The following is a 27,289-nucleotide window of genomic DNA, read 5'->3' on the forward strand; positions in this document are numbered from 1 at the left end:
AAACATTTCATACAGACCCACTTCTTGAAGATTTTATTATTTATCCAAGCTGAATTTGGGCATGATATTGAAACATGTTTCCTTATATGCTCATCTTTTGGTTGTGGGGTGTTATAATGTAATGGTCAATCCCAATGTTCATTAGTATTGTAAGAGTTGGTGGCTTTAACTAGCTGCCTTCCATTTAGTTTATCAGCTCAAATTTAGTGATAGTTAGTGCAGGTAGCCTTTGAGTAGCTTTGCACAAAATTCAACAGATTTTCCAATTTTAACTTTGCAGTACTGTTTATATGGTTTGGTTAAGCTATCAAGATTGCATAATTAAGAAAGTTGTCAGTAAATTCCAAATTTGAATATTTTTACCAAAGTCATTAAATATATATATATTTGGCAATCTTTAATCTTGAAAAACGAAATTAAAATTAGGTATCTTTAAGTAATTTAGGTTAACATTATTCAATAGAAATTTAAAGTGCTGTTTGAAAATATTTGTTTAATTCAGAAGAGAACATAAGTTTTTTCAGTTGGTATGGTGTTATAACTATTTTTACACCAGTTAAGAGAGTGAATGGTGGCCTTTTTTTTTCTTTTTCACTCAGTAAGCCAGGAAAATTAAATATAAAGAAATATGCAAAATAGTAAAGCTTGTATTCAAATATTTTGTCTTTAAAAGCATAAACTAAACTTTTAAAACTATATATAGGATTACTAGATGCTGCAGTTTTCTTTCAGAACACTTGGGTGGGATGTGAACCACACCTCCAACCCTCTGGGAAAAGGTTTATTTTATACATTTTGAGTAGCAAATTACTAATAGCATTTGTTTAAATGACTGGTGATGTCCACCTGTTCAACTTCTTTATAATGTGGTTAATGCTACACTAGCAGTTATGGTAAAAGAAACAGAGTTGTAATATATACAAACATACACAAACAAATTACTGTGGTATGTTTATAAACATAGTCTGGTTGTGTTTCCCAAGCATGTCTAAAATAATACAATTTTAAAGTTACTTAGAATTTTGACACCAAACGTTATTATCTCCAAATCTGCAAAACACCTTAAGGAGAGGATGATTTCCTCTATGGTGTTATTACAACACCTAATTATAAATAAAGCAGACATCATCGAAACTTAAGATTTTGTGGAGGTTTTAATTAACCTAGATACTATACACACACTATAAGATTTTTGTATGATGGTTGTAGTAAGTTACGTTGTTTATTATGTTATAGTATTTGTTTTGGAGAGGTGGAAGTTGACTTGTATACAGTTATTGAAGAGTCATCTTAATTGGCCTAGATTAGTGAATATAGATGTTAATGCGTGGGTTCAAGGGCGTCAAAAATATATATGTGTATACGTTTTGTTGATAATACCAACATGAGAGGCATCATGTGCTGTAATAAGAGTTGATAAACATTTATGTTTGGGCAAGTTTGATTTCTCCTAGATTATGTGATCGTAATTCAAAACTATATGACACTAAATAACTTAATTTCACTTATATTATTAATAACCAAACCATTATTTCTTAGAGCAAACTTAAATATTTTCATCATATGACATAATAAAATGAAATTGATTCATCATTGAAATTAATTTATATAATTGCCTACATGTCTGTAAAAGTAAGCTGTATTTGTTTATATAAAATTAATCCCAGTTAATTTGAACAATTTGTATGTTCTGCTACAGAGGTGTGTAAGTAAAAGTAAGATAGTTCCACAGATGGCATGTTCAACAGACACCCACATATATGTTTTGGGATAGAATTTCACAGTGAGATGATGATGTGCTAAGCAAAGTTATACCAGAGAACACATTATTTCGATTTGTTCTGTAGAATCCTGGTATGGCCTAATGGTTAGGGTATTAGGGCAGATCACTAGCTCGGATATCATTAATATCATGCTCGTCCTTTTAGAGGTGGATGCATTGTAATGTAATGATCAATCCCACTATTTCATGATAAGGAGTAGCCCAAGAATTTGGCAGTGGGTGGTGTTGACTAGTTGCCTTCTCTCTAGCCTACACTTCTAAATTACAGAAAGCTGGTGAGTAGTTTTGCACAAGATTCCAAAAGAAAATTCCATAGAAGCTAGAAACTTTACAAAGCATTTATGGTTGCGCAGACTTATAATGTCAAAAATGAACCTTTCAACCCCTCCCCCAAAAAGAAAAACAAAAAACATTGTTCTGCAGCTAACTATGAGAAATAGAGATTTGAATTTGATGAAACATCACCAGTCTAAAATATTCAAGCTTTTAGCTTTATTTATAAATTAACAGCTATTTTCCAGATAAAGTTGGTGGGAAAAAATTGAAATCACAGCAGTATTATTTGACCAAAAGCTTGTCTTTTTGTGTCTTTGGCTTGCTTGAATATTCACAGAAACCAATGTTTACATACACTAGAGATTTTGAAGAAACTATGAAAATGAATAGTTTTAAATCTGACCTCATCATTCTTCACAAAAGCATTTTAAAATTTGATATTTATGATCTTCTGATTTGCCCAAGGTTTATGAGTTTCTTTATAATCTGGAAAAGGCTATAATACTTCACTGCTGACTTTACCATTCTAATGACATGCTCATAGCCCAACTTTTGTATTAAAAAAGACATAAAACAGCATAAAAACTATATGCTATGCTTCGACATTTTGTGAACAACTAAGCAATTTTTGACCAATCAGGATCTAGTTAATACATTTTCTTAAACATTCATAATGGTATTGTTTACGTCTTGAATTTCTCATGCAAAAAATTCATTGAAAATCTGCATGTTGAAGTATGGATTTTTTTTTTCTAAATGACAAATGTTATTGAACAGCATGGTCAAGTGAAGGCTAGAGAAGTAGGTAGTTCAACAAAAAACAAATTCAGTTGGACCTAGTTGGAGAAGAATTAGATAACATGTTGAAGTCAAAAATTGGAAAATATAAAGGGTGATTTATTAAAAAAGCTTTGTATGGAATTATGAACTATGCTTCATTTGGATCTATAATTTTGAAACATTGTAGTATTAAAAAGCATGGAAATGTCAAGTTATTAATCCAATTTAGCTAATTACTTTAAATTATTTGGCAAGTATATAAAAATAAAAAAAGACAGGCTATAAGCAAAATTAACTTCAATATAAATCATATAAAAGTTCTGGTGTATCTTTGTTTTTGACAGTAGTTATTTGGCTTGTTGGTTTGTCAAAATCAACAAACATAGGAAATTAGTTATTTAACGGCAGTGACATGGCCAGACTTATCAACTAGGGTGATAGTGGGTGCTTAATTATAATGAAGGTTCTGTTATATTTTTAGATCAAATTTAGGGTCTAAAATAACTGTCATGATACACCATGCAGTGTCTTAACTATACAGAAAGAAGCTAGCATATGGTACCAGTACATACTAGAATTTGTTAGTTTAATAGTATCCTGCAAATAAACCTTAATAAAAACAGTGTTTACCACTATATAACAAGTTTTGTTGTCATGCCACAGCCCAAAATGCATAGAGAATTGTCAGTAGAGCAAGAGAGTTCACATGAAAGTTTCACATGATGCTAGTTGGACTCCGATAAACTGCTGCAGACTTGAAATACTCTCCAAACACTGTCAATTACATTCTATATTCATGAGACAAATACAGGTAAATTTGAAAATAAGAAAGAAAAAAGCAAAACATCTAACCTCAATGATACTGATGTTAAATATCTTCGTTTATGCAGCCTTTAGAACAGAAGGGAGACTGCCACTGATTTCAAGCATGACATAAACGACCATGTATAAAATGACATAAAAGTGTCTAGATCTACAGTATCAAGAAGACTGAATGAGAATGGAATATATGGTCATGTAGCAGTTAAAAAAACACCTTAATTTGATCTTCAGGTATTGTGAAAAGACTGAATTTGCTAAAAAGGACAAAAACTGGACTGATGATGATTGGTAAAGGGTGTTATTAATGGACGAGCCCAAGATTGAAATATTTGGTTCAAACCGTAAGTTGTACACCCAGCAGAAGGAAGATGAAAGATAATTACCCCATTGTACAGCACCTACCATAAAACATGGGAGGGGCAGTGTGATGGTTTGAGAGTATTTTTCTGCAGAGGCGACATGAAATACTTACAAAATAGGTTGAATAATGAACTGGCACAAGTACCATCAGGTACTGATCTGTTTTGGTATACCTAGCAGTTTGGATATTATTAGTAAAAGATTCTACTGCCAAGAAATTAGTGACCTCACACACACATTCAACTAATGCAGAAATTACTTAGCAATAAACAAAACTGCTGGAGTCGTTGAAATTATGCAATGGACCACACAGAGCCCCGATCTCAACCCAGTTGAGCAAATCTGAGATTTGATCAAAATTTTATGGGAGGGGATTATAGACATGTGGAGTAAAATATGAAAGGATACTTTGATTAAATATGTTGCAACAATGAAATACTGTTTGCAGTTATTAAAGCAAGAGAGAGAGAGAGACACTAAATATTAACCATTTTCTGAACTCAAGCACTTCCACTGAGTTTCTGTTGTACTAAATGTGAAGATAAATAATATTTTTGTTTCCTCTGTGAATTACCTTTCATCGTTCTTTGAGATTTGCTTGTAATTTTAAGCTTTGGCTTCAATATAACACTTGCACAGTACTGTGTAAGTATATACATTTAGTTGAACGTTGCATGTTTTTCAACAGTTTGCTACTGCATTGGCTTTTTCCCCATCCAACCATTATTAGGTGTGCTTGAGGTTTACTTAAAACACACGTTTAACAAGCGAAGTACTGAAATCAGTAGAACAAATCATCACTTCCAAGGGTAGAGAAATCTGCTGTGGTAATGTACTGTTAAAAATCTCACTGAAATAGTCGCAGAAAACCATGTAGAGACAGTGAAGAACAGAAAACTGTAAGTGATGAATCCTCATCGCGCTAGTTTCTAATTGACGGGCTCTAAGCTGTACAATTTTTTCAATTATTATGCATATGTAAAATACCGGATTTTTTTTTTCAATGGCGGAAAATGAAGAACTTGAAATTTTTCTGGATTAAAAAACGAAGGCGCTTGAATTAAATTTAGAACTGCCCTCTGACATAATACTGTTGGGCTTCAGTAAAATATTCGTAGTGGTTTGTAGAACTATAATCAATAATAATAAGGCTGAAAACATTTAAATGTGCAATTGTGTACTCTAATAATAATAATAAAAAGAAAAGATGCGTTTCTGACAAGTATAACATTCCTTAAATGGCTTCTATATTCCTGCGATGCTTGAATGGCTTTGTAGAGCTTATGTTGATGACGAAGAATAATTTCTAAAGTTTTAGAAAGGTGAAAATTTCGACTTTCAATAACTTAATTGAAAATAGTCCTACAACCGTCATAGGAGTTTATTAGCTTTGCATAGAGTTTGGTGCAGTATACCTAGCCATTTTTGCTGTAGGCTTCGAAAAGAAACGTAGCCAGTCGTGATGAAAGAACTGTTAAAATATCTCATTCTTTTTCAAGAACTAACAAAGAAATAGTCCTGTGACTTGTGCTGGAGTATTTCGTAGATTTGCCCAAATTTGAACAACATATCCATAACTGTTTTATCTGTAAGCTTGTGAAACTAGGATAATATGAATAATAATCATATGAAAAACAAATGGACGAACTTTGTCTAACGGTTCGATTTTTTTTTTTTTTTGTTATCAGTATTTTATAAACCTTAGCCATTGAGACAGAAGGTCTTCATTGTGGTTTCAACAGCAGATCTGTTTTTAAGATGATTTTTGCCCGTTTATAGCGTTACATTTTTTGTAAAATTCTTGAATGATCCCTTTTTAAGGTTCGTAATAAGAAGGAATCGCCTGGGCAGCCAGATGGTGATTTGAATCTTTTCAGTATATTGTTTCACTGATTATTTGCTCTTCAAACTATTTTTACTTTAAGCCTACTGGGTATTTAATCTTCTGAGGTGTTTTCCTAGGTCACTCCAGTAGTGGTTTGCAAACCTATTCGATCTTTTTAAATGAATAAACGAAAATATATGGAGAATTGCCCTAAGCAGCATGAAAGTGTTATATTATAAAAACAGAATTACGAGTTAAGAAATGCTTGTGGTATGTTATGTGTCTGTGTGTGGAAAAAGTGTGTTATGTCCATATGTTGGATTTTCCCAATAACGAAATTTGAAAATTTGCGCAAAAGTGATTATAGCTAATCGTCTTTAAACGTGACAGCTCACCTCAGATTTCCTCGCCTTTTCAGACGTGGAGGTGTTATGATGTGATGGTCAATCCCACTCTTCGTTGGTAAAAGAGTAACCCAACAGTTGGCAGTGGGTGGTGATGACCAGCTGTCTTCCCTCTGGTCTTACATTGAAACATTAAGGACGGCTAGCGCAGATAGCCCTCGTGTAGCTTTCTGCGAAATTCAAAACAAACCAAACCATTTCAGATTTTTTGAAATTATTTGACAACAATATCAAATGAAGTGAAAGGAGGATAATATATTTATATTTTCCATATAAAATCTAATTGGCTTCAAATTTTACAGCCCTGTATAACAAATCATGTCATTAAACTTATATGAATAAATAAGTTTATTTATCGCGGTGCGAGAAGGGGTTCTACTGTATGTGTGTGTGGGGGGGTCAGCTCTCCCTGGCACTCACTGCTTTGCGATATCTAATAAAACACATCTCATGTATGATAAAAAAAAAAAAGGTGCAGCTATAGAAAGGACTTGAGCGTACGATTTAAAGGAATGAAGTTAAAGTTGGCGGCCAAATTGGTAGCTACACTTACAGCTCATTGATAATTTTACAGCAAATCGTTCATTCATTAGTTAGTTAGGTCGCATTTTTTGTTCAGCTTTTGGCTTGATGGTTGGTAATAAAATACTTTCGAGAACCAATAGATTCTTCAAAATATATGATGGTAGTTTTCCTCTCAAAAACAGTTGGAATAACTTCCTTTATTGTAACGCCATGGAATTTAGATTAATAGTTTCTTTTCATCACCTCCATGCAATCAGTACAGCCGTATCAAGCATCGTTATATATTCTAATTGCTAAAGCTAATATCAGATAATTCTAAACACTTTTTAAATAGGATAAAATTTAATAAATTTAGTAAAAAGTTGGCAATGAATAATAACTAACAACTGCCCACCCACTTCATTTAGAAACCGGTAATCTAGTTTTCTTGGCCTAACAAATACTTACGTACGTATCTGTATGTCTTTTTACCTCAAGACATACATCTTTAATCCGAATGGCAAAAAACGTTCAATTTTACTTTAAGGTGAACCTGTAATGAAAGTGAGACCAATAGCTCAAGTGACGTTTTGCGTCATGTGCGATAAAACTTCTCGTTAAATTTGACGGGGTTTTTGTTGAATAATTTTTACACATGTGGCATATACTTATTTTAAGTAAGGTTCCTAATTATAGATTGTAAAGATATATCAGTGTGCCAAGTTAAAAAACAATCAGAATATGTAAGTATGTTTTTCTAAGTTTTCGTAATTTTAGTGCGAAGACAAAAGAAGGAAGAAACACAATCAAAATTGAAAATGCTTTATATCAATTATATATTAATGAATTGACTAGAAATGTGGTTTATGAATTTTGTCAAGTAACACAGTGCTTCCTGCAGTTGTCTTATTGTTTGTTTTTGTCGTATAATGTGTCTTGATCTGATTTATGAAATCAAATACATTTTGCCTGTTTTGTTTTTGTGTAGTTTTCTGTCTGTTATGCATAATTTTTACAACAAGGATAAAAGACTGATCGTATTCTGGTACCTTCGGCCAATAAATTGCTAAAGTCGATAAAGCGAAAACTGTCAGACAAATGATTTCGAATTGTATGTATAAAACACATTGCCTTAAAATACTGCAAGGTTATGAGGTGTTTTACTTAAGATAAATGTAATAAATATCAGGTCATCGCACAAGTAATGTCAGAAAATTTAATACTGAAAGTGAATCATCATTTTTGTCTTTGTAGAAGGCTTTAATGACTAAAATGTGTAGTAGGACGTGTATAAAAATGTTCAGACAAATAAAAGAAACCCAACTCCACAATTTCAAATCATTAATCAAGTTGAACCCTTATGGAGATGGATGTGTCTGAGGAGCACATTAGGCAAATAATGCTTTATGAGTTTAAAAAAAGCAATAGTGCAGTAAAAACTACACGAACATTCAAAGTGTTTATGGTGCGGAGTCTCTCAATGAAAGAAAATGTCGAAGGTGGTTTCAGAAGTTCAGATCAGGTGACTACAGCTTAAGTGATGCGCCACGTTCAGGTCGTCCTGTTGAGTTTAATGATGACTTGCTGCTGACTACACTTGATAAAGATTGTGCTGTAATAGGTGAAGAACTAGCACAGAAGCTGAATTCAACCCATTCAACAGTTCACTGTTATCTGCAACAACTTAGAAAATGGGTCCCACATGATTAGACACAAGTCAACTTTAGAGCAAGAGTGGACATTTGAACTTCTCTGTACTCTCGTGAACGTACTCACCTTTTTTGGACAGGTTAGTGATAGGAGATGAAAAATGGATATTTTATAAAAATGTTAAGCGCCTCAGACAATGGCTCAATGCAGGTAAACTGGCTGAAGCACAACTCAAAAATGGATTTCCACCCTAGGAAAGTTTAAGGATATTTGCTGGGATATTGTTGGTGTGATCCACTTTACGTTGCTGCTACTCAATCTAACGATTACTTCAGACTTCTGTTGTCAACAGTTAGAGCACTTGAATGTTGCACTGAAAAAAAAAGAGGCCTGCTTTGATGTTACACCAGGATAATGCGCAGCCCCATGCAACAAGGATCACACCTGCAAAGACTGAAGAGATAGAGTGAGAAAAACTTCAACATCCTTCTTATTCTCCAGACCTTGCCCCATCTTATTATCGTTTATTCCGAAGTTTGTAGAACTATGTTGATGGAAAAGAGCTTGGAACACATCAAGATGTCAAAACTACAATCTCTACATTCTTTTCCTCCAAACCCCAAGAATTTTGTAAAAGTGGCATTCAGAAGCTTATGAATCGTTTGCAGGAAGTAATTAATAATAATGGAACATACATTATTAATTAAATAACATTAAAAGCGTTTAAAATCCATTATCTTTTTTAAACCTAAAATCGAACGTTACTTAAGGGATGACCTGTTATTTTGCATTTTCAGCATATTCATACAGAGGCCGTATAAATTAATTTTACAGCGTATTATAACGCCTATCAGCAAAGCGATTAGTGTGAAGCTCGACAACAGTGACGTGGATCACTTTGTGTGTGGATATATCTGGTTAGTAAAGAAAGATACAATTAACATTACAATATCTTATTGTGGTACAACACAAACAGTCAGTAAAGTATGAATTTGTTTCATCACGTATTTATTGTTACTTCTGGATATTTGAGAAGTTCCATATCCAAAATTTTTTACTGCTGTTTGTTTATGATTGTACTTTGGCAGCGAAACCATAATAGTAATTTTTCTTTTTGAATGAGAATGTTCACTTAAAACAACAATGTGTCTTTGGAAAATTTGTACGTTTACCCCTTTTAAACCTGATAATAAACTTAGTATTCCGTAAATTATTTAATCTCAAAATCTGAAGTTCGAGGGAAGTTCTGGAAAGAAAAAAATCACATTTATTTAAACTCAGAAATAAGTATTTATATTTCGTTAAATCTGCTTGGTAATCATAATGTGCCTAGAAATATTTTTATAATTAGTTAACTTTATTTAAATTTTAACCTTTTCGTCCTTTTGACTGGTAAGTTGGCTTCATCCGAGAGAGAGCGTATGTGTTTTTCTTATAACAAAGCTACATCGTGCTATCTGCTGTATTTATCGAGGGGAATCGAACCGCTGATTCTAGCGTTGTAAATCTGAAGACTTACCGCTGTCCCAATGGAGGACGAGAGAGGATGAATAAGGTCTTTATACAGAAGGGAAATGTCTGTTTGTTTAAGATGTATAATTACTGCTGTTGTTAAAAGTCAGTATAAAGTTGTTGTAAATTTACTTCATGGTAATTCGTTTTCAGATGTGATTCAACACGTTGAAGGCTGTATTCAGGCTTTATTGTACTTAAAACTGTGTAACAACCATCAGTTGATATTTTATTCAACCAGCTTTCTATCTACCTTTTTTTTTTTTTTTTAAATAACCAAGCACTTTTTATCTAGCTTCAAAAGAAAGGATTATATTATACCCAGCACATCAAAGCTCGAGAGTAGGGGTTAGGAAGTCATTCATGGCTTGTTTATTTGTTTGTTTTGAATTTCGCGCAAAGCTACACGAGGGCTATCTGCGCTAGCCGTCCCTAATTTAGCAGTGTAAGACGAGAGGGTAGGCAACTAATCATCACCACCCGCCGCCAACTCTTGGGCTACTCTTTCACCAACGAATAGTGGGATTGACCGTAACATTATAACGCCCCCACGCCTGAAATGGCGAGCATGTTTGGTGCGACCGGGATTTGAACCCGCGACCCTCAGATTACGAGTTGGACGCCTTAACCCACCAGGCCATGCCGGGCCGCGTCAGTCATGGTACAGGGAAGTTGAACGGCCTTAGATGCAGTTCTAATCTTGTTACCAGGACATTAAACTCTTGTAATGTGAACCTCAGGAATGGATAAAATTTGATAGTTTTTGTTTGTGCAAGATGTCACTTTGAAAACTTAGAGAGTTAACAGAAGAAATAGGGTTGGTTACCACGTGTAGTTGTGCTCATTGTCTAATGTGTGTTAGGTTTCCAGATACAAGCTAAGTATGAAATAAGGTAAAAAAAAAAAGGGGGTAGATTTTAGAAATCTGCACCTGGGGATCATGAAAAAAACAAAGTAAAGAAACCAAACTGGAAATACTGAAGACATTAATTATTCAAATTACAATACCATGTGTTTGCTCCATGCTGGTACGGAGAATTACATTTTTGTGGAATTAAAATAATTTGCATAATGTCTACAGTATCTCCAACCTCGTTTCATTACCCTTTTTTATAATTCTTAGGTGTAGATTTTTCAATTCCCAATTTTTTATTTGTTATGTTTGCTGTTTCTTTTGTTTGGTTTTATGCTCAGCTACATGGTCGAAGGATCATTTGATGTGCTAAAAATGAAAATTCGAGAAAAAAACATTATAGGTAAACGGCGACGCATGGAAGACTCTGTTGTAGAGTCGCCTTCAAAGTCGGATTCTGTTCCTCGATTTCTTCGGGGCTAATGTGCCCCTTTTTTTTTTCAAAAGGATTAGATGGGCTTACTGGCTTCCCCAAGTCAGTAAGGAAGTTTTTAATCTGGAGACACTTTGGTGGAAACATCTTCACCGAAGAACATTCCCGAGTTGAAGATCCTCGCTGGTTGCTCCAGCCAGCTCTGGCATGGCCAGGTGGTTAAGGCATTCGACTCGTAATTCGAAGGTCGTGGATTCGAATCCCCTTCACACCAAACATGCTCACCCTTTCATTTGCTGGCCCAGCATGACCAGGTGGTTAAGACGCTCGACTCATAATCTGAGGGTAGCAGATTCGAATCCCCGTCGCACCAATCATGTTCGCCCTTTCAGCCGTGGGGGCGTTCCATGTTATGGTCAATTCCACTATTTGTTGATAAAATAGTGGCTAGCTGCCTTCCCTCTAGTCTTATACTGCAAAATTAGGGATGGCTAGCGCCGATAGCCCTCGTGTAGCTGTGCACTAAATTAAAAAACAAAATTCTCCAGCCAAGGCGTTTCTGTGGGACACCGAACCTTCACTTGCAAAGGCAGAATAATGATATCTACAGATGTAATTATTTTGACGTTAACATCGCCACGTCCACCTGCCACTATCAAAGCAGGATACTTAAATTGTAAGGTGAGGCCATATATTCCAAATCTTCTCCGATGTTTTAAGTGCCAGAAATTTGGACATTCAATGACCTCTTGTCGTGGGTCTTTTAATGTGTGCTTGTTGTGGTGGTAAAGACCACGACGCCTACGAATAAGAACTTGAACCACACTATGTCAATTGTAGTGGTTCCCACCTCTCATACTTTCGTTTTTGCCCCAAATGGGTGGAAGAGAAAGAGATGCAACTTTTAAAGACTGTAAATAATATCTTATCTAGAGGCTCAGAAATTAATGACCCCCACTCTTTTTCGGACATATGCTGCTGCACTGCTACAGTGGGAGTGCAGACAGATCTCTGTTTCTCCAACAGTCATTTTCAAATCATATCAAGAGTATTTTGCCCTCCATGATTAAGAGAGTAGGCAAGTCATCGTCTACTTCCATCTCTGTCCCCATCACTTCTGCCAGTGGCTCCCTGGATTCACTTCCTTTGGCTTCGGGTTCTGGCGTTTCCTCAGGCCCATCTTCTCTTGCTCCAAGGTGCAGAACAATTATTTGTTCTTGCCCTTAGTCATTGGAATCTTCTTCTAATGACAGAGACCTGCCCTCTCGACCCAGGGCAGGATCCTAGGTCGATAGACCTCCTTCCAATAAAGATAAGAGATATGGTCAGAAACAGAAGGACTCTGTGCCCAGTTCTCCTCCACGTAAATAAAAATGGTTACATTGATACAGTGAAACTGTTGAGGTTTCCATTCTAGTTTAGATGATATCAAGTCACTGATTAATTCCTATCATCCTGTGTGTCTTTCCTTACAGGAAACATTTCTGAAACCTGTCGATACAGTCACCTTTTGGCACTTTTCTTTGTACAGAAATGACTGGTTGTTTAACGGACGAGTGTATGGAGGGCTGGCACTGCTGGTCGATCAGCATGTGCCTACCCTGTCTTTGTCACTCAATACTCCCTTGGAGGCTGTAGCCATCCATGTTTCCTTAGGTTGTATCATCATTGTTTGTTCTTTCTACCTGGCTCCTGAAGAGACCTATGATCAGTTAGACCTTGATACCTCATTGAGCAGTTACTGGTTTTTATACTTATTTGCGTGCATCTAATCAGTCTTTTACTGCTATTGATCTCTTGGTCTGCTCCACTTCACTTTTCTCCCTCTTTTCTTAGAGGATTGACAGTAACCCACGGGGCAGTGATCAATTTCCTGTCATTTTGAGAGACTGGACGTGGTCAATGCCACCCGACCCGCGTGTCCCAGTGGAAGCTGGACCAGGCCAACTGACCCTCTTTCATTGCTCTCTTGGAACTGCGATCATCTGTAAGCCATAGATAGACAACTGCATGACAGCAGTGACTGACTGTATTATCCAGGCAGCTGCTCAGTGTATTCCTAAAATCTCGACACGTTTTTTATGGTATCCTCGTACATGGCGGAATCTTACCTGCCACATGGCACAGACCGCTCGAAAACGGGACTGGGATACCTTTTGTAGGTATTTCACACTTTCAAACTGCCTACTGCCTTGCTTTTCAGCGGGTATGGCAGGTAAGATATGAAAGCCGGGAGGAATTTTGGATTAAATTCACAACCAGCATCTCTTCTACCACCAGTTCCAAAGCATTCAACAATGACAACATTCAGAAGGTCAGTGAACAGTATAATTGTGTCCCATTTTAATCTTGCTCTATGATTGCCAGAAAGTTGCTGATGCCTAGAGAATCGCCGTTATTCTTGGCAAAAGCTTTTTCCAGGTATCTAGCACTTGTGCATAATCCTCTACCTTATTAGCCATCAGAGTTCGTGCAGATTCATCACCTCTTTCTTTTTGGGGCTGATTGTCTCTGTGATTATAATATCTCCTTTACACTGGTGGAACTCAAGCTTGCTCTTCGTTGGTTTGGCAGTACATTGGTTGGACCTGATGATATACACTACAAAAATGCTGCACCATCTCTCCTGCTTTTCTTGCTACTCTTCTGGTTGTTTTAATTGGATCTTGCAGGAGAATGCTTATTTTTGTGCTTGGTGCCAGGCTGTCATCCTACCTTTCTCAAAGCCTGGGGAGGATCCAAAGATTCCTTCAAACTATCATCCAGTTTCTTTGACTAGTTGTCTCTGTAAGATTAATGCTCGTTTTGTCTGGTTCCCTGAATCAAACAACCTCCTCTTGCATACTTGCTGTGGATTCTGACAACAGCACTCCATGCTGGACCACTTGATTTGACTTGAAACATCAATCAGGGATCCATTCTCAAGCAACATCTTGTGTGAATGTTCTTTGACCTTGAAAAGGCTTACGATACTACGTTGATGTATGGTATTTTGCGAGACTTCCACTTACATGAGTTGCATGACCATTTCCCCATTTTTATTTAAAAAAATTAATGGGCAGGCGATTCCAATTTGGTGTGGGTTCAACACTTTTCCTTTTTTCCAAATGGTACTTGGAGCCCCTCAGGGCCGTATTTTGAGTGTCACATTTTTCAGTATAAAGATTAATGCCATCACTGGACAACTTCCTCCTACTGTTACAAATGGGCTCCCTGTTGATAACTCCCAACATCTCGATGTTTATTGAGCAGCAGCTACAGACTGCTTTCAATTATTTACAGAAGTAGACCACAGTTTTAACTTTTCTCTCTCTAAAACCATTTATATGCACTTTGCTGCCAATGGAATATTCACCCTGATCCTGAACTCATTATCGGTGAAGTTACTTCCCATTGTCCCTGAGGCAAAGTTATTGGGGCTTATCCTTGACCGCGAGCTGACCTAAAATTATACCACACATCAGGCAGCTGCAAATCAAGTGTACAAGGGCACTGAACATCCTCTCTTCCACCTCTTGGGGAATGGTTCGGTATTCTGTGCCAAAGATGTATCTTGCCACCATTCAATCAAAACTGGACTATGGGTCTCTGGATTATGGCCCTGCTAGATCTTCGGTCTTGAAGATGTTGGACCCTGTTCACCATCAATGGCTTAAGCTCTGCACAGGGGCTTTCTGCACTTCTCCAGTCCAGAGCTTGTACACTATGTCTCGTGAACCTTCTCTACATCTACGTCATTTGCTTCAGAACTTCGATTCTTACCACAGCATCCCACTTGGGGTTGTGTTTTTATTCCTCAGTGGATCATGCTTTTTTAGAACAGATAATCTGCGATTGTTCCTTTTGGCTTTCATATCCAGGTGCATTTGGATGAATTGGGTCTGTCCTTAGATAACATTGCTGTATCCACTGGTGATTTAATCCCATCATGGCTTATTACCATCTCCAAATGTGACCTTTGCACAAGAAGGTGGATATTCCTGATTGAAAGTACCGTTTTCTATTTGCTGAACATCTTTTAAACCATCCTTCCATTCCCATTTATATGGATAGTTTAAAATCAGGTGACTCTGTGGGCTCTGGCATGGTTTGTTGTTCGGTGGTTGGACACAGAATCCTCTCTACAGTTTGTGTTCACTGTCGAATTGTACTATTTATACCCGACTCATTTAGCTTTCTACTAGCCCTGGAATTGCTTCACGTTAGTTCTCACCTATATTCAAAACCGACTTGCTCATTTATCTTTAATTCGCGGAAACGAGCTCACTGACACTACAACTAAGTCTGTCTGCTATGGTGCTATCACTGCCGTGCCTGTTCCATACACAGACAATGGTCCTTTATTCAAGACTCTGCTTTGCGTCAGTTGGCAATCAAATTTGGAGTGAGCAATGTGATAACATGCTCTTCGAGATAAAACCTTCTCTTGGACTTTGGCCTTCTTGTTTCCGTAAGAATCTGTAAGAAGTTGTCCTAACTAGACTACACATTGGTCACAATTTTTTAATATATCATTTTCTTTTATCTGGGATTGATGCACCAATGTATGGTGGGTATGACACTCAATAGTCAACATTTTACTGTCGTGCCGTCGTTAGGACTCTGAACTACGGCGCCATTTTAGACATCTTTTAACCACAGGTTTACCCCTGACACTGTCCATCATACAAATGTTTTTAATTTTTGGAAAACCATTTGGCCTTTTAATGCTATTTAAGTTCTAGATCAAAAATTGGACTTTGTTTTATTTTAACATGATTCCTTTTTACAAAATTTAATAATTATACTTTATTTTTTTATTTTTTACCGGTTGTTTGGTGCAGATAGCCTAGTTGCTTTGCGCCATAAAACGCCAACCAACCAATTAAATTCAATTATAGTTGAAAATTATGTAATGGTATTACGAGGCTTCACACTTTAGTTTACGAATTAAAGTTTACACCTTTACAACTAACTCATTGAACTTTTTTAAAGGATTAAATATGTTTTGATTTAAATACTTATCGAATATAACAAGATAATTCATTGATTCTAGTTTTAATTTGTTGTGCTGCTGTTTAGGTTTTGTTTTGGTCAAGTTTCTTGTATATGCGCTTCTTGTATATTTTAAGTATGGTAATACTTAATAAGGATTGATGATGATTCCAACTGTTTTCCAGACCGAAAAATCCTCCTATCAAATTCCTATCCTAAGCGAAGAACCAATCATTCAAAGTATTGGTGACGATATATTATACGCATATACACTAGTAAATAATGTGCTATAAAGCTCTCTAACACTTGCAGTTCCAAAATTTCTAGACCAGCAACTTTCGTGTCCTATATCAACCTTCCTAATACCATCAGCAGGGTTAGCGTCTAGACATCCCAGATTGTCGCTACTCTTTCGCGGGTATCTGGTGTAGCGATTCGGATAAAAATTCACATGTACGTATCTCAGAACATCTTTATTGAAAATTTATCAATATTTTTCAACTCAACAGATGTCGCCACCTATCTGTGGATAGGTACGCAACGGTTTTTAAGGTAAAGTAAGTACTTTATACAGGTTATAATAAGGAAAATTAAAAATTATGAATTTTAAGATGAAGTAGTGATCTAGCTATAAAAGTAATGAAACAAAAATTAAAACTACAATCGTAAATTAATAAAATGTAATTCCTACTTTGGCAACTTTGTACATTTATCTGCTCTTGAATATTTTGGTTTAAGTCCAATTCGGGTCCGGCATGGCCAAGCGTGTTAAGGCATGCGACTCGTAATCTGAGGGTCGCGGGTTCGCATCCCCGTCGCTCCAAACATGCTCGCCCTTTCAGCCGTATGGGAATTATAATGATATGGTCAATCCCACTATTTGTTGGTAAAAGAGTAGCCCAAGAGTTGGTGGTGGGTGGTGATGACTAGCTGCTTTTCCTCTAGTCTTACACTGCTAAATTATTGACGGCTAGCACAGATAGCCCTCATGTAGCTTTGTACAAAATTCAAAAAACAAAACGTATTAAGTCCAATTCTTTTTCTAAATTAAGATTAGAGATTTCACTGTATTTTTATTGTAACTCAAGCCAACCACAGAAGTTTTATCACTAATGTATTCCATCTCAGTATTTCAGGGTAAAATTCTTTAATTGTCTAAATAAGTTTTTCTGTTGAATCTATCATATTTTTGTGTATAACATAGACATGCATATATTGATTGAATATGTATAAACTCTGTGCTCAATTCTATTTCTTTATAACTAGTACACAAATTGCAGTATTTGATGTCACAGCAGAACATGTACATGACTTAAAAAAGGAAAGGCCTGCAGATCTATTGAATTAGGATTATCTCACTTCAAATAATGTTGTGAACATTTAGGAACTGTATAAAAATACAAAGTAAACTACTGCTATAAATATTTGCTTAAATCACTGTGTGTTTTACATGGTCTGAGAAAGTTACTTCCCATGATAACACAATTTACAAATGCTGCTGTGCCAGATTGTCAAAAGAGAGAAAAAGCTCTTTCAAACTAAATTCCACAATAAATTTAACACCCTGGTCTAGGCGGTAAGTTGATTATTACTTAAGACCCCAGTCAGCTAGAAACCCACTCCTGGGGCTGTCATGCACACTTTTAAAAGAAAATATCAAACATAAATAGGAAAAGTGTGTAATAGACATGGAAGGGTCTAAAAAGGCAAGAGAAACTTTCAGATCTTAAAAATTCTTTCTGATTATGGAGAAATATTCAAATTATCGACTACCTCCTGTTTTCAGTTCTTTGCTTTTTCTTGATTTCTCTGCTGAAACAAAGCACTTACCTTGTGTAGTAAATCATGAAGTGATTGTCAATCAAGGGACTATGTAAGCATACTTTGAACAACTGTGGAAACCATTGTCTTAACCAAAAGATCAAGTTGAGTAATGATTTTCTCAAGATTGTGTCTATCACCTATTCATTTTGGATCTTCGAGGAATCCCTGCAACATTTCTGGATCAGATGGGCATACTAACTTTAGAACTCCTTTACATACAGGAAAATACATAAATCTCTCATTTATGTTCTTCCAGGCTCAAATAGTTTTGTTTTTTTATGCCTTTCAGTGGAAAATTGTTGAGAGATCTGCTCAGTGTTCAACATCACAAAAGTTTTCTTTAGTTTATCAAATTGGTCAGTGTACTAACAGAAGAACCTATTCCATAATTACAGCATGATTTATCATCTGAGTTGTCATCTAATCCATCAGTGAACCTCTCTTTGATTATCTACCCTGAGCATTGATCATTTGGTCATCCTTCTCTATCTCTCTTTTTTTTTTTTGTTTAATCTCTTGCACTACTCTAAGTCTACATTAAGGGATAGCGTGGTAATGTTTTGCTGTACATATTGCTGGAGGATCACAAAAAACATTTTACACTTTTTTGCATCTTTCTTTCATTTTGTATTTATGTTCTTCACATGATCCTGGTCTTTTCGTAACTTTGTTCATACTTGTTCCATGCAAAAAACTGGAAACTGATTTCAAAACAGCTGAAATGTATACATATGCCATTGCTGTCCAATTTTATGGTATTTTCTGCCCAAAAATTATGAAATTTTAATTTTTTTATGGAGAAAAAAATACTAAATTTGGTTGAGTTTCTCATTAATTGAGATCTTTATTTAATCTGTGGTATTTCGGTTCACTAATATCCAGTAGAAAAGTCTTGTTGTATCTGCAAAATGGAGGCTCAGAACTGTAGTAGAGAATTAATTAAACACAGACAGTAAAGAAAAGCAAGAAAAGATAAGTGTAATGTGAAACAAAAAACTCTGTGTGCTATACAGTACTTTGTGACTGGCCAGGCTTCTTCTATCTTGTATGACTTCTGTGGCTACTTTGGTTGACAAAAGAAAGAGCAATGAACATCAAAAGAAATACCTGAAAATAAGAAAAATGTAGATATTACATAAGGTTTCATACTTCAAGTAATGTTACACATACAATCTTCAGCAAAGTTTCATACATGTACATATGTCTGTAAAGACTTCTGAATAGACCATTCTTCAAGAACTTTATACAGGAACACATACTTATTAATATGAAACCTAAAGGAAAAAAGGTTGCATTACCTAACCTTTATCAGTATGAAAGAAATAGCATGTATTTACAACATTCACACTTGGTTAACACAGGTGTGATTAAAATTTAGAAAAATATGACATACACACATTTGAATAAAGAAATATTCTATCCTATTTTTGGAAGGTTGGAATTCATGACTATTGAGTCATTACAGGAATTAGTCTTTCAAATAGTAATAACTAACATTTATAATGCAAACTACCCTTGTTGAATTTTCTTTTTTGTTAAAGTACACTTCGTTTATTGTAGTTTTATCAGGAATATAAGGTTTGTTTGTAGTTAGATGTTATTCATAGTTGGCATCACCTAGTAAACAAATGAAGTTTAAGACGTTCCAAGATGTGAATTGTAAACTATTTATTAGTTCTAGGCTGATAATACATTAATTTCACATGTTAATAATGTGCAGTAGCAAAAATAATTTTAATGTTTTCCAACTATACTAAGATCAATTTTATTTTTATTATTTTATGTTTTAATAATTATTCAACTTGAAACTGTTTATTAAGTATATGCATTCATATCTGACCTTCTGTTATAATGAAATGCTAGTAGTAGTAAGATGCCTAGTTATGTCATTTGTTTAATTTTGATAGTGTTATAGGTTTCTAAGGTTAACATAATAAACATACCCAATAAGTTGGTATTTTTCAGTCAAGTATAGATTCTTTGTTCCAGTGGTATATTTTTTCTTTTCAGTTATTGCATCAAATTGGAACAAGGTTTTCATTTCTCTGTTTTGTATATGCAGCTGTAGTTCTTATACAAGAAAATCAACAGTGAGGCTGTTTCTAAGTAATAAGAATGAAAATAAACTTTTAAACAACTTGCATTATTTTTTAAGTTATTTTAATGACTCGTTGTAGGTAAATGGGCAAAGATTTTATTATAAAATTTGAATTTTTCACAGATTTATCTTTTAGGTACACCTGAACCGACAGAATGGCTAAAGTCGAGCAGAGGGTGAATGGCCCTGCAAATGGCGAATTCAACGTGGACAACTATGATCCAGACGATCCTGAGTATCAACGACAGTTATGGAGACGACCAGACATTGAACAGGATATGAAGGAGATGGAGAGGAGGAAAAGAGTGGAGACTATTATGAATAGGTAGTTATTACATGAAATTAATTACCAACCACATTCTTTGTTAGAGTAGTAAACCTGTGAGCATACAGTAAAACATAAATATGAATATCAATTTTTTTTCGCAGAAAGCTTGCAGACAAACTAGCAAAACAAAAAATGTTAAATACATAACTTCAAAGTATAAACAAGGTAATATTTGTTTTATACACAACTTCATAGTACACATCCAACTAAAAAAATAATACCCCTCCCCAAGAATAAAATTTTCACAACAGTTTACATAAACCACTAATGTAAGCTCAGTGTGAAGCACAAAACACTTGCAGTCATGGTATGAAAGAAAGAGTCTAAGAATTAACATATTTTCAAGAAGTTTTGTAGGTGAATGTTAGAGGATGGTCAGAATTGTGGAGAAATTACTAGGTCACTTGCAGTATCTTTGTTCGCGGGTCCACGTTGCATAAGGCGACAGTGTAGTTCCAGTTACTCAGCATGGTTTAGATGCCCAAGGTCAATAGAATGAACACTTTGTTCTGGGAGGAGACTATAGAGAATTACCCACATCAACTGGACATTGCTGCTGCTGAACCAGTGTGTCCAAGTACCATCAGAAATTTTATTTATAGCGTAGGCTACAAAAGCAGCGTAGTGACTTCACACTCCAGGTAATATTATGCATAGACAGCAGTGGATATTAGAAGTGCTGTCATACCATCCCATATCTTAGGGTACTGTAATTATTTTCAGATGAGTCAAGCTTTTGCACACTTCCCAAAATGGTCACAAATTGGTTTAGTGATAGCAGTTTGTGTGTGGAGGGACAGCCAATGCAGCTTGAAACATCATAAGTCTTAAGCATTACTTGTATTTGCATGATAGGCTAGTTTTTGCAACAAGCCAGTGTTTATTGTAAGAAGAAACTCCTGTTCATTATTCTTCCTGAGTTACAAACTGATAGTTTGAATGTCAGGGGATTACCATTCTTTTGTGATTAGATCAGTCATGGACAGGGGCATAGATTTTTTACACCCAATGGGGGGGATGATTTTTGCAACCACTTATGTGAACTGTTCAATTTGCAAATTGGTAATCTCTGATTACGTGAACCTGAAAGCTGTAAACATGCAGTCAGAATAATCTTGTTGCCATAATACTTGGATGTATACTTAGGCCTACTGACTGATACTTACAAAGTTATGAATTATAACTTAGATCAAAAAGCTTAGAAACATGCCTATATTAAAGATGTATATTTTGGCTACTGAAAAAGCCTACATCTAGGCCTAATTATGTAATTCAATTGATAAAAACACAAGAATCACAAGAACAAACACACAATTTGTAGGCCTGTGATGCAATAAAACAATTCAACAGACCAAACTGTAGGATCTATGCCCCTGGTCATGGACATGATTTTCATTGAGCATTTATGATCCATCCTTGATCATTTCCTGCGAAAGCTTCCCAAACAATTGATTTTTACAAGCACTCTTATACAAAATCTTAGTCAGGAGTGGGGTGCAATTCCATGGACTGAGATTCAAGATTTTGTAAATACTATCAGCAACTGTGGGCTTACTCAACAAATCTTTGTAGTTCACTTCATGTTTTGTTTCTTTACATCTTCAACATTCTAAACAAAATATGTTCATGGATATTCTGTATAAATGTGAGTAAAATTTAGCTCATTTCGTGTTTCTAAATTAATAGAAATAACAAGATATTTTTGATTTATTAAGTATCTTTTTAAAGTTTTGATGTTTCTTTTTTGTTGCTACTATTATTTGGTTAACGTAATAATTTAACTGGATCCAATTATACTTCTGCAAGGTTTTTTCAATGGTAGATTTGAATATGAAATATGCTTGTCTTCCTATAGCCAGATGTTTCGAGAGGAACTGGAAAGAATAATAGATTCACAAATGAGTGAAAGATATAGCTCTAGCAGCTTAGCTGCTCTTCAGCAAGTTTCAGATCTTTTGCTCCCTCATGCTTCACGCACTTCCTCAGCTTTACGTACTTCACGTTGCCTTCTGCCTATCAATGACATCAGAGGAGTAGATGGACTGCGATATGCTAAGGGTGAGAAGATACTGCGATGCAAACTTGCCTCAGTGTATCGGTTAGTGGATCTTTATGGTTGGTCTGACTCTATCTACAATCATATTACGGTGAGAATTATTTGCTTTAGGATTGTTTATAACCCCAAAAAAACTAATTTTTAATTAATTTGACTAAACAAAGTACTTACTTATCTTGATGCATGAAAAAAACAAAGAAAACATTATATACTACAAATAACAATTGGTCCATAATTATGTTATTGATTTGAATATTTTAGAAATATTTCCATTTTGTATTAAATGTTTGATTAACAATTGTACAATAATGGTTTTAATTATTGTCATTACCACTGAAAAACTCAAAATGTAACATTTAACATGTTATACTTTTCTTTTGTAAAAAAACAATATTGAATGAACTGTTAGTCAATAAGCTTTAAACCCTGTCATACTGAAGTAATTTTTTTGACATTTAACAAGGTTCTATTAAATGAACAATGAGTGGTAATGTTTGACATGGACTAATTGTATGAAATCACAAGGATGAAATGTAGAGTAACATGTATTATTTGTGAAGGGAATTGTACTTGTTCAAATTACTATTAAATTTTCAAAAGCATAAGTGAAACTCCCATTTTTAAGCAATATATATAATCAAGCAATGGCTTAATGCTTATAGGAATGTATTTTTTATACTATGGTTTACACAGTAGTAGTAAAATGCACACAATTAACATAATGGTTTTGCCTCTGGTAGCAGCATTATGAATATATTAACACAGTTAAATTATTCATATGGGTTGAATAATTTCACATATGTGAGCAAGATGCATTCCACTCACTCACTACTGTATTTTTGGCTGAAAATTGTGAAAGAAACTAGAACTTACAGCAACAAACCTGTACTGTAACAGGACCTGATATCAGTCTTGTGTATGTGTACTTACTTGTGATTGTGTAAAACTTGTATCTGTATTTTTCTGTAAGTTTCTATATTTAAAGGTTTGGAGTTCTAAAACACTGATAATTTTGAGTAATATTATAATAAATGGATTATTGTTGTAAAATAATTCCTTTGTTACTTGTGCATTTTTCACGTGAAATTAATTATGTTTATATAATTTTTTTAAATAAAATGTTAATTTGTTTTGAAAAGAATGAATAGTATGTGATGTTATTAGAATAAACTGTTAATTGTCTTCATTTTGGTTTTTCTGTTTTAAAGAATATGAAATAGCAAAGTAATAATTACTGAGATTACAACTGATACTAAATGTATGCTGTTACAAGATTCAGGCTGATACTAAATATATACTGTTACAAGATTCATGCTGACACTGAATATGTTCTGTTGCTTTTAGCTAAATAACTTAAATGTGTTACAAAAGTAACACTTCTCTCTTATTAGTGTTTTTTCATTTTACTATATTCTCATATTTTCCATTATTTTGTTACTGTTTATGTTAGGTCCGAGTAAGTCAAGACCAAGAACATTTTCTCCTAAATCCATTTGGTCTCCAGTACCATGAAGTGACAGCTTCTTCACTTTTGAAGGTTGACATGCAAGGAAATGTTATTGACTCCGGATCTAGTGGCTTCAACTTTAATCGGGCAGGTTTCATGCTTCACTCAGCCATTCATGCTGCTCGCCCAGACATAAGAGCTATAATCCACATCCATTATCCTCCTTGTGTTGCGGTATGTCTCTTTTACTTTATGTTAAAAATATTACATTAAAGCTGTAAAACACATCCTTTATCCTCCTCGTGTTGCAGTGTGTCCCTTTTATGTTGTTAGAATATTACAATATTAAGGTTCTTATCGATATCACTATCTCCTTGTGTTGGGATATGCTTCTTCAATGTTAAGTTAAAATATTATATTAAGGCTATAATCTACATCATTATCTTCATTATGTTACAGTAAGTTCTTATGTTAAGTTAGTGTTACCTTAAAGCTACAATCCACATCCACTATCCTCTTTATGGTGCAGTACTTATGCCAAGTTAAAGTATTATATTGGGACTTTAAATGACATCCATTATCCTTATTGTATAGTATTATAAGCCCCTTTTATGCTGAAGTAATGGATTATCTGTTGTATTAATCCTCTTGCCATGAGTATCCTTTTGTGTGCATATCATGAGGTTTTAGTAAGTTACATTCAAAAGTTAATTAAACTACTATCTTACCCTGGTATACCAATAAGTATAACATGAAATCATAACCAATTATTCATATCTTAATTGTTTATAAGTTTTAAGTTTTTAATTTTATAAGACAATATTTATAAAATTCTGAATTTTCTCTTACATGAGAATTCTGACATTTTCTATCTAGACATCCTCTCTTCTATATTTTATTTACCACATATTCATTAAGAAGGACATTTGACATAAATTACTCCTTATAATGTTTTTATTGCTAATGCAAAGAATAATTAGTCAAGTCTTCAATCCTATTTGATTACAGAGCCATCAAATAGAAAATCAGATCCCTCTTGCCGTTCCTATGTATCACATCTGTTTACAGAAATTGTCAGTAGTTCTCTTACATTTAATATCATATTATTTGTAACCAACAGAATGTCAAGGCTCTACTCTATAAAATGACTTTCTGTATCACGTTGGTGTTTAATTAGAGAATTGTCAGCTTCACTTCCAGTTCAAGCTTTATTCCTGCAAAAGACATATTGATGAGTTTAGCTGAATTTCTAATGGCTCTGGTTGTATAGTTAAAGTCAGAAAAATTGTTATAGTTATGAGACATGTTATTATTGTTTATTCTTTGGACATTATTTAATTAAATAAAAATACATTTAATATACTACCACCATAAGTATAAAAAACAAAAAGTAGGGTTAAATGTCATTAACAGTAGAAAATAAGATCCAGGTAAGTCTTATTTCTTGTTTTTCACATTCCTTCTTTATTATTATAAAAATAACCATTATAAAAATTAGTTAAGATTAGATTGGGTGAGATAATATAATAACTTGAGGTATGCTCATGAACAACTTTTGCATAATGTAATTTGGTAACATACCATGAGTTACGTGCTTGCTAAGTGATTTACAACTTATAACTGTGCAATTGGTAGTTAGGTATGGTTTAAAGAGCATTAAAACAGTGAACTTCAAGTGTGAATAAATGTATGTTGTTACACATGTAAAGCTATTTAGGATAAACAAATGTAGTTTCATCTTACAATTTGAAATCATTCAAGAAAGAAAACAAAAGTTAATTTCGAGGTATTCATTTATTTTTGTTGTTACAACATTGGTGAGATTGACTAACATTGTATAGAGTTAGAGTAGAGAAAATAACAAAATATAAAGTTATTAAGAAGAAAAAAACATTTGAAATTTTTGAAATGAAAAGTAATTTCTATCTTAACATGAAAATCACTTTGCACTCAGACTAGTGTAAAAAAAATAGACTACTAATTCATGGACAAATCTTTAGTAAAAATGATTCATTAAATGTGATATTTTTGTGTGTAAGATATTTGTAATGTTTATTCAAAGTCTGCCAAATTTTGTAAGAATACTCCTACCGTAATAAAAGTTATAGTATGGAAACTGTAAGAAGTACAAAATGGTTACGAGGTCAGTCTGATTGACCAACTTCATTGTGAGAGAGTTAAGATTGTGATTAGTATCCAACATGTGTCTGTTGTGGTAACTCCCTTTTATGCTAAGTGAACTGTTATATAAATGCTGTAACCCATTTTACTTTCTTTGTATTACAGTAAGCCTCTTTTATAAAGTATTACATTAAGTCTATAATCCACACACACCTGGTGTTGCAGCAAATTCCTTCTATGCAAAGTTAAAGTGAAATTAACATTGAGACAGTAATCTACATTCATTATTCTGCTGGTGTTATACCAAGTTTCTACATTGCTTTGTTAGCATAATATGCATACTAGTGGTATGGAGCTGTTAATTCTTTTTTAAAAAGGTGTTCACAAACAAGTAGTATTATCATGCAGTGTCATTTCAATATGATTATTAATGATAGCATCTGGATGTTTTTCTGTTGTTGTTGTTTTTTGTGTTAGTATGCATTTATCCTCTGTGCTTGGTTTTGACCCAGTGGATTGACTTGTTTAAGAGAATTAATGTTTACTCTGATGTTGGATTTACTTATTTATTATCAGGAAATTTGGTAAGCTTTTAGTGTACACTACAAGTATGTTTTACATCAAAAGTTGTAATTATTTATTTGTGAATTCACAGAGTTAGACTCATTCAGACTCTAACCTGAAACCACCCTGCACTCAGACTAATCAAAGTTAAAAATATTTTATTTTTCAGTTTGCAAATATTATTTGTATAACCTCTTGAACTGAATAAATATCAACATTTTTCAGTACAACTTTATATTTTATTTTCTCTACCCTAACAATAACTGTAGTCAAATCATCTGTAGCAAAAGTTGAAAAATAAAATTTGTTCTTTAACTAGAATGACTACAGATCATAACAAATAATTATTTCAAGTGTCATTAACCTTTAAAAGGCAGCTATCATCAGTTGGTACTGGTACCAACAACATTCCTGTTGTTTAAGGGTTAAAGATCCTTGTGTCTTAGTTAATGCAGGTATAATTGCTAACAATTATAATACTTCACTGTTATCAAGGTGGGCTAAATATCTTAAAATTTCTGTTTCTCTAATTTTATCAGGTGGAGTGTAGAAGTGAGTTAATTTTGAAATTTTTTATTATCTGAAAGAAGTTTAGATTGTATTTAAAATGGCTCTAGGAACTGTCGTGTTCTATTTTCTCAAAACTAGTGCTAATCTTTAGCTTATTATGTAACA

At 34.3% G+C, this 27,289-nt stretch overlaps 1 protein-coding gene across 20 annotated transcripts in view; it reads left to right on the forward strand.

The window, feature by feature from the left end:
* Positions 1–27,289, forward strand: part of LOC143253676 (protein hu-li tai shao-like) — a 114,278-nt gene that overhangs the window by 45,190 nt on the left and 41,799 nt on the right. For 10 of the 20 annotated variants that reach the window (XM_076507896.1, XM_076507904.1, XM_076507908.1 and 7 more), the window contains exons 2-4: positions 20,222–20,423; positions 22,282–22,573; positions 23,933–24,163. In XM_076507896.1, coding sequence (XP_076364011.1) covers positions 20,254–20,423; positions 22,282–22,573; positions 23,933–24,163 — 693 coding nt within the window. In that variant the 5' untranslated portion in view covers positions 20,222–20,253. Of the gene's footprint in view, positions 1–16,712; positions 16,729–20,221; positions 20,424–22,281; positions 22,574–23,932; positions 24,164–27,289 lie in introns of those variants that run through there. The other 10 variants (XM_076507897.1, XM_076507905.1, XM_076507910.1 and 7 more) reach the window with 2 other exon arrangements.

The sequence above is a fragment of the Tachypleus tridentatus genome, chromosome 6 (genome assembly GCF_004210375.1).
Source record: "Tachypleus tridentatus isolate NWPU-2018 chromosome 6, ASM421037v1, whole genome shotgun sequence".
Taxonomy (NCBI): Eukaryota; Metazoa; Arthropoda; class Merostomata; order Xiphosura; family Limulidae; genus Tachypleus; species Tachypleus tridentatus.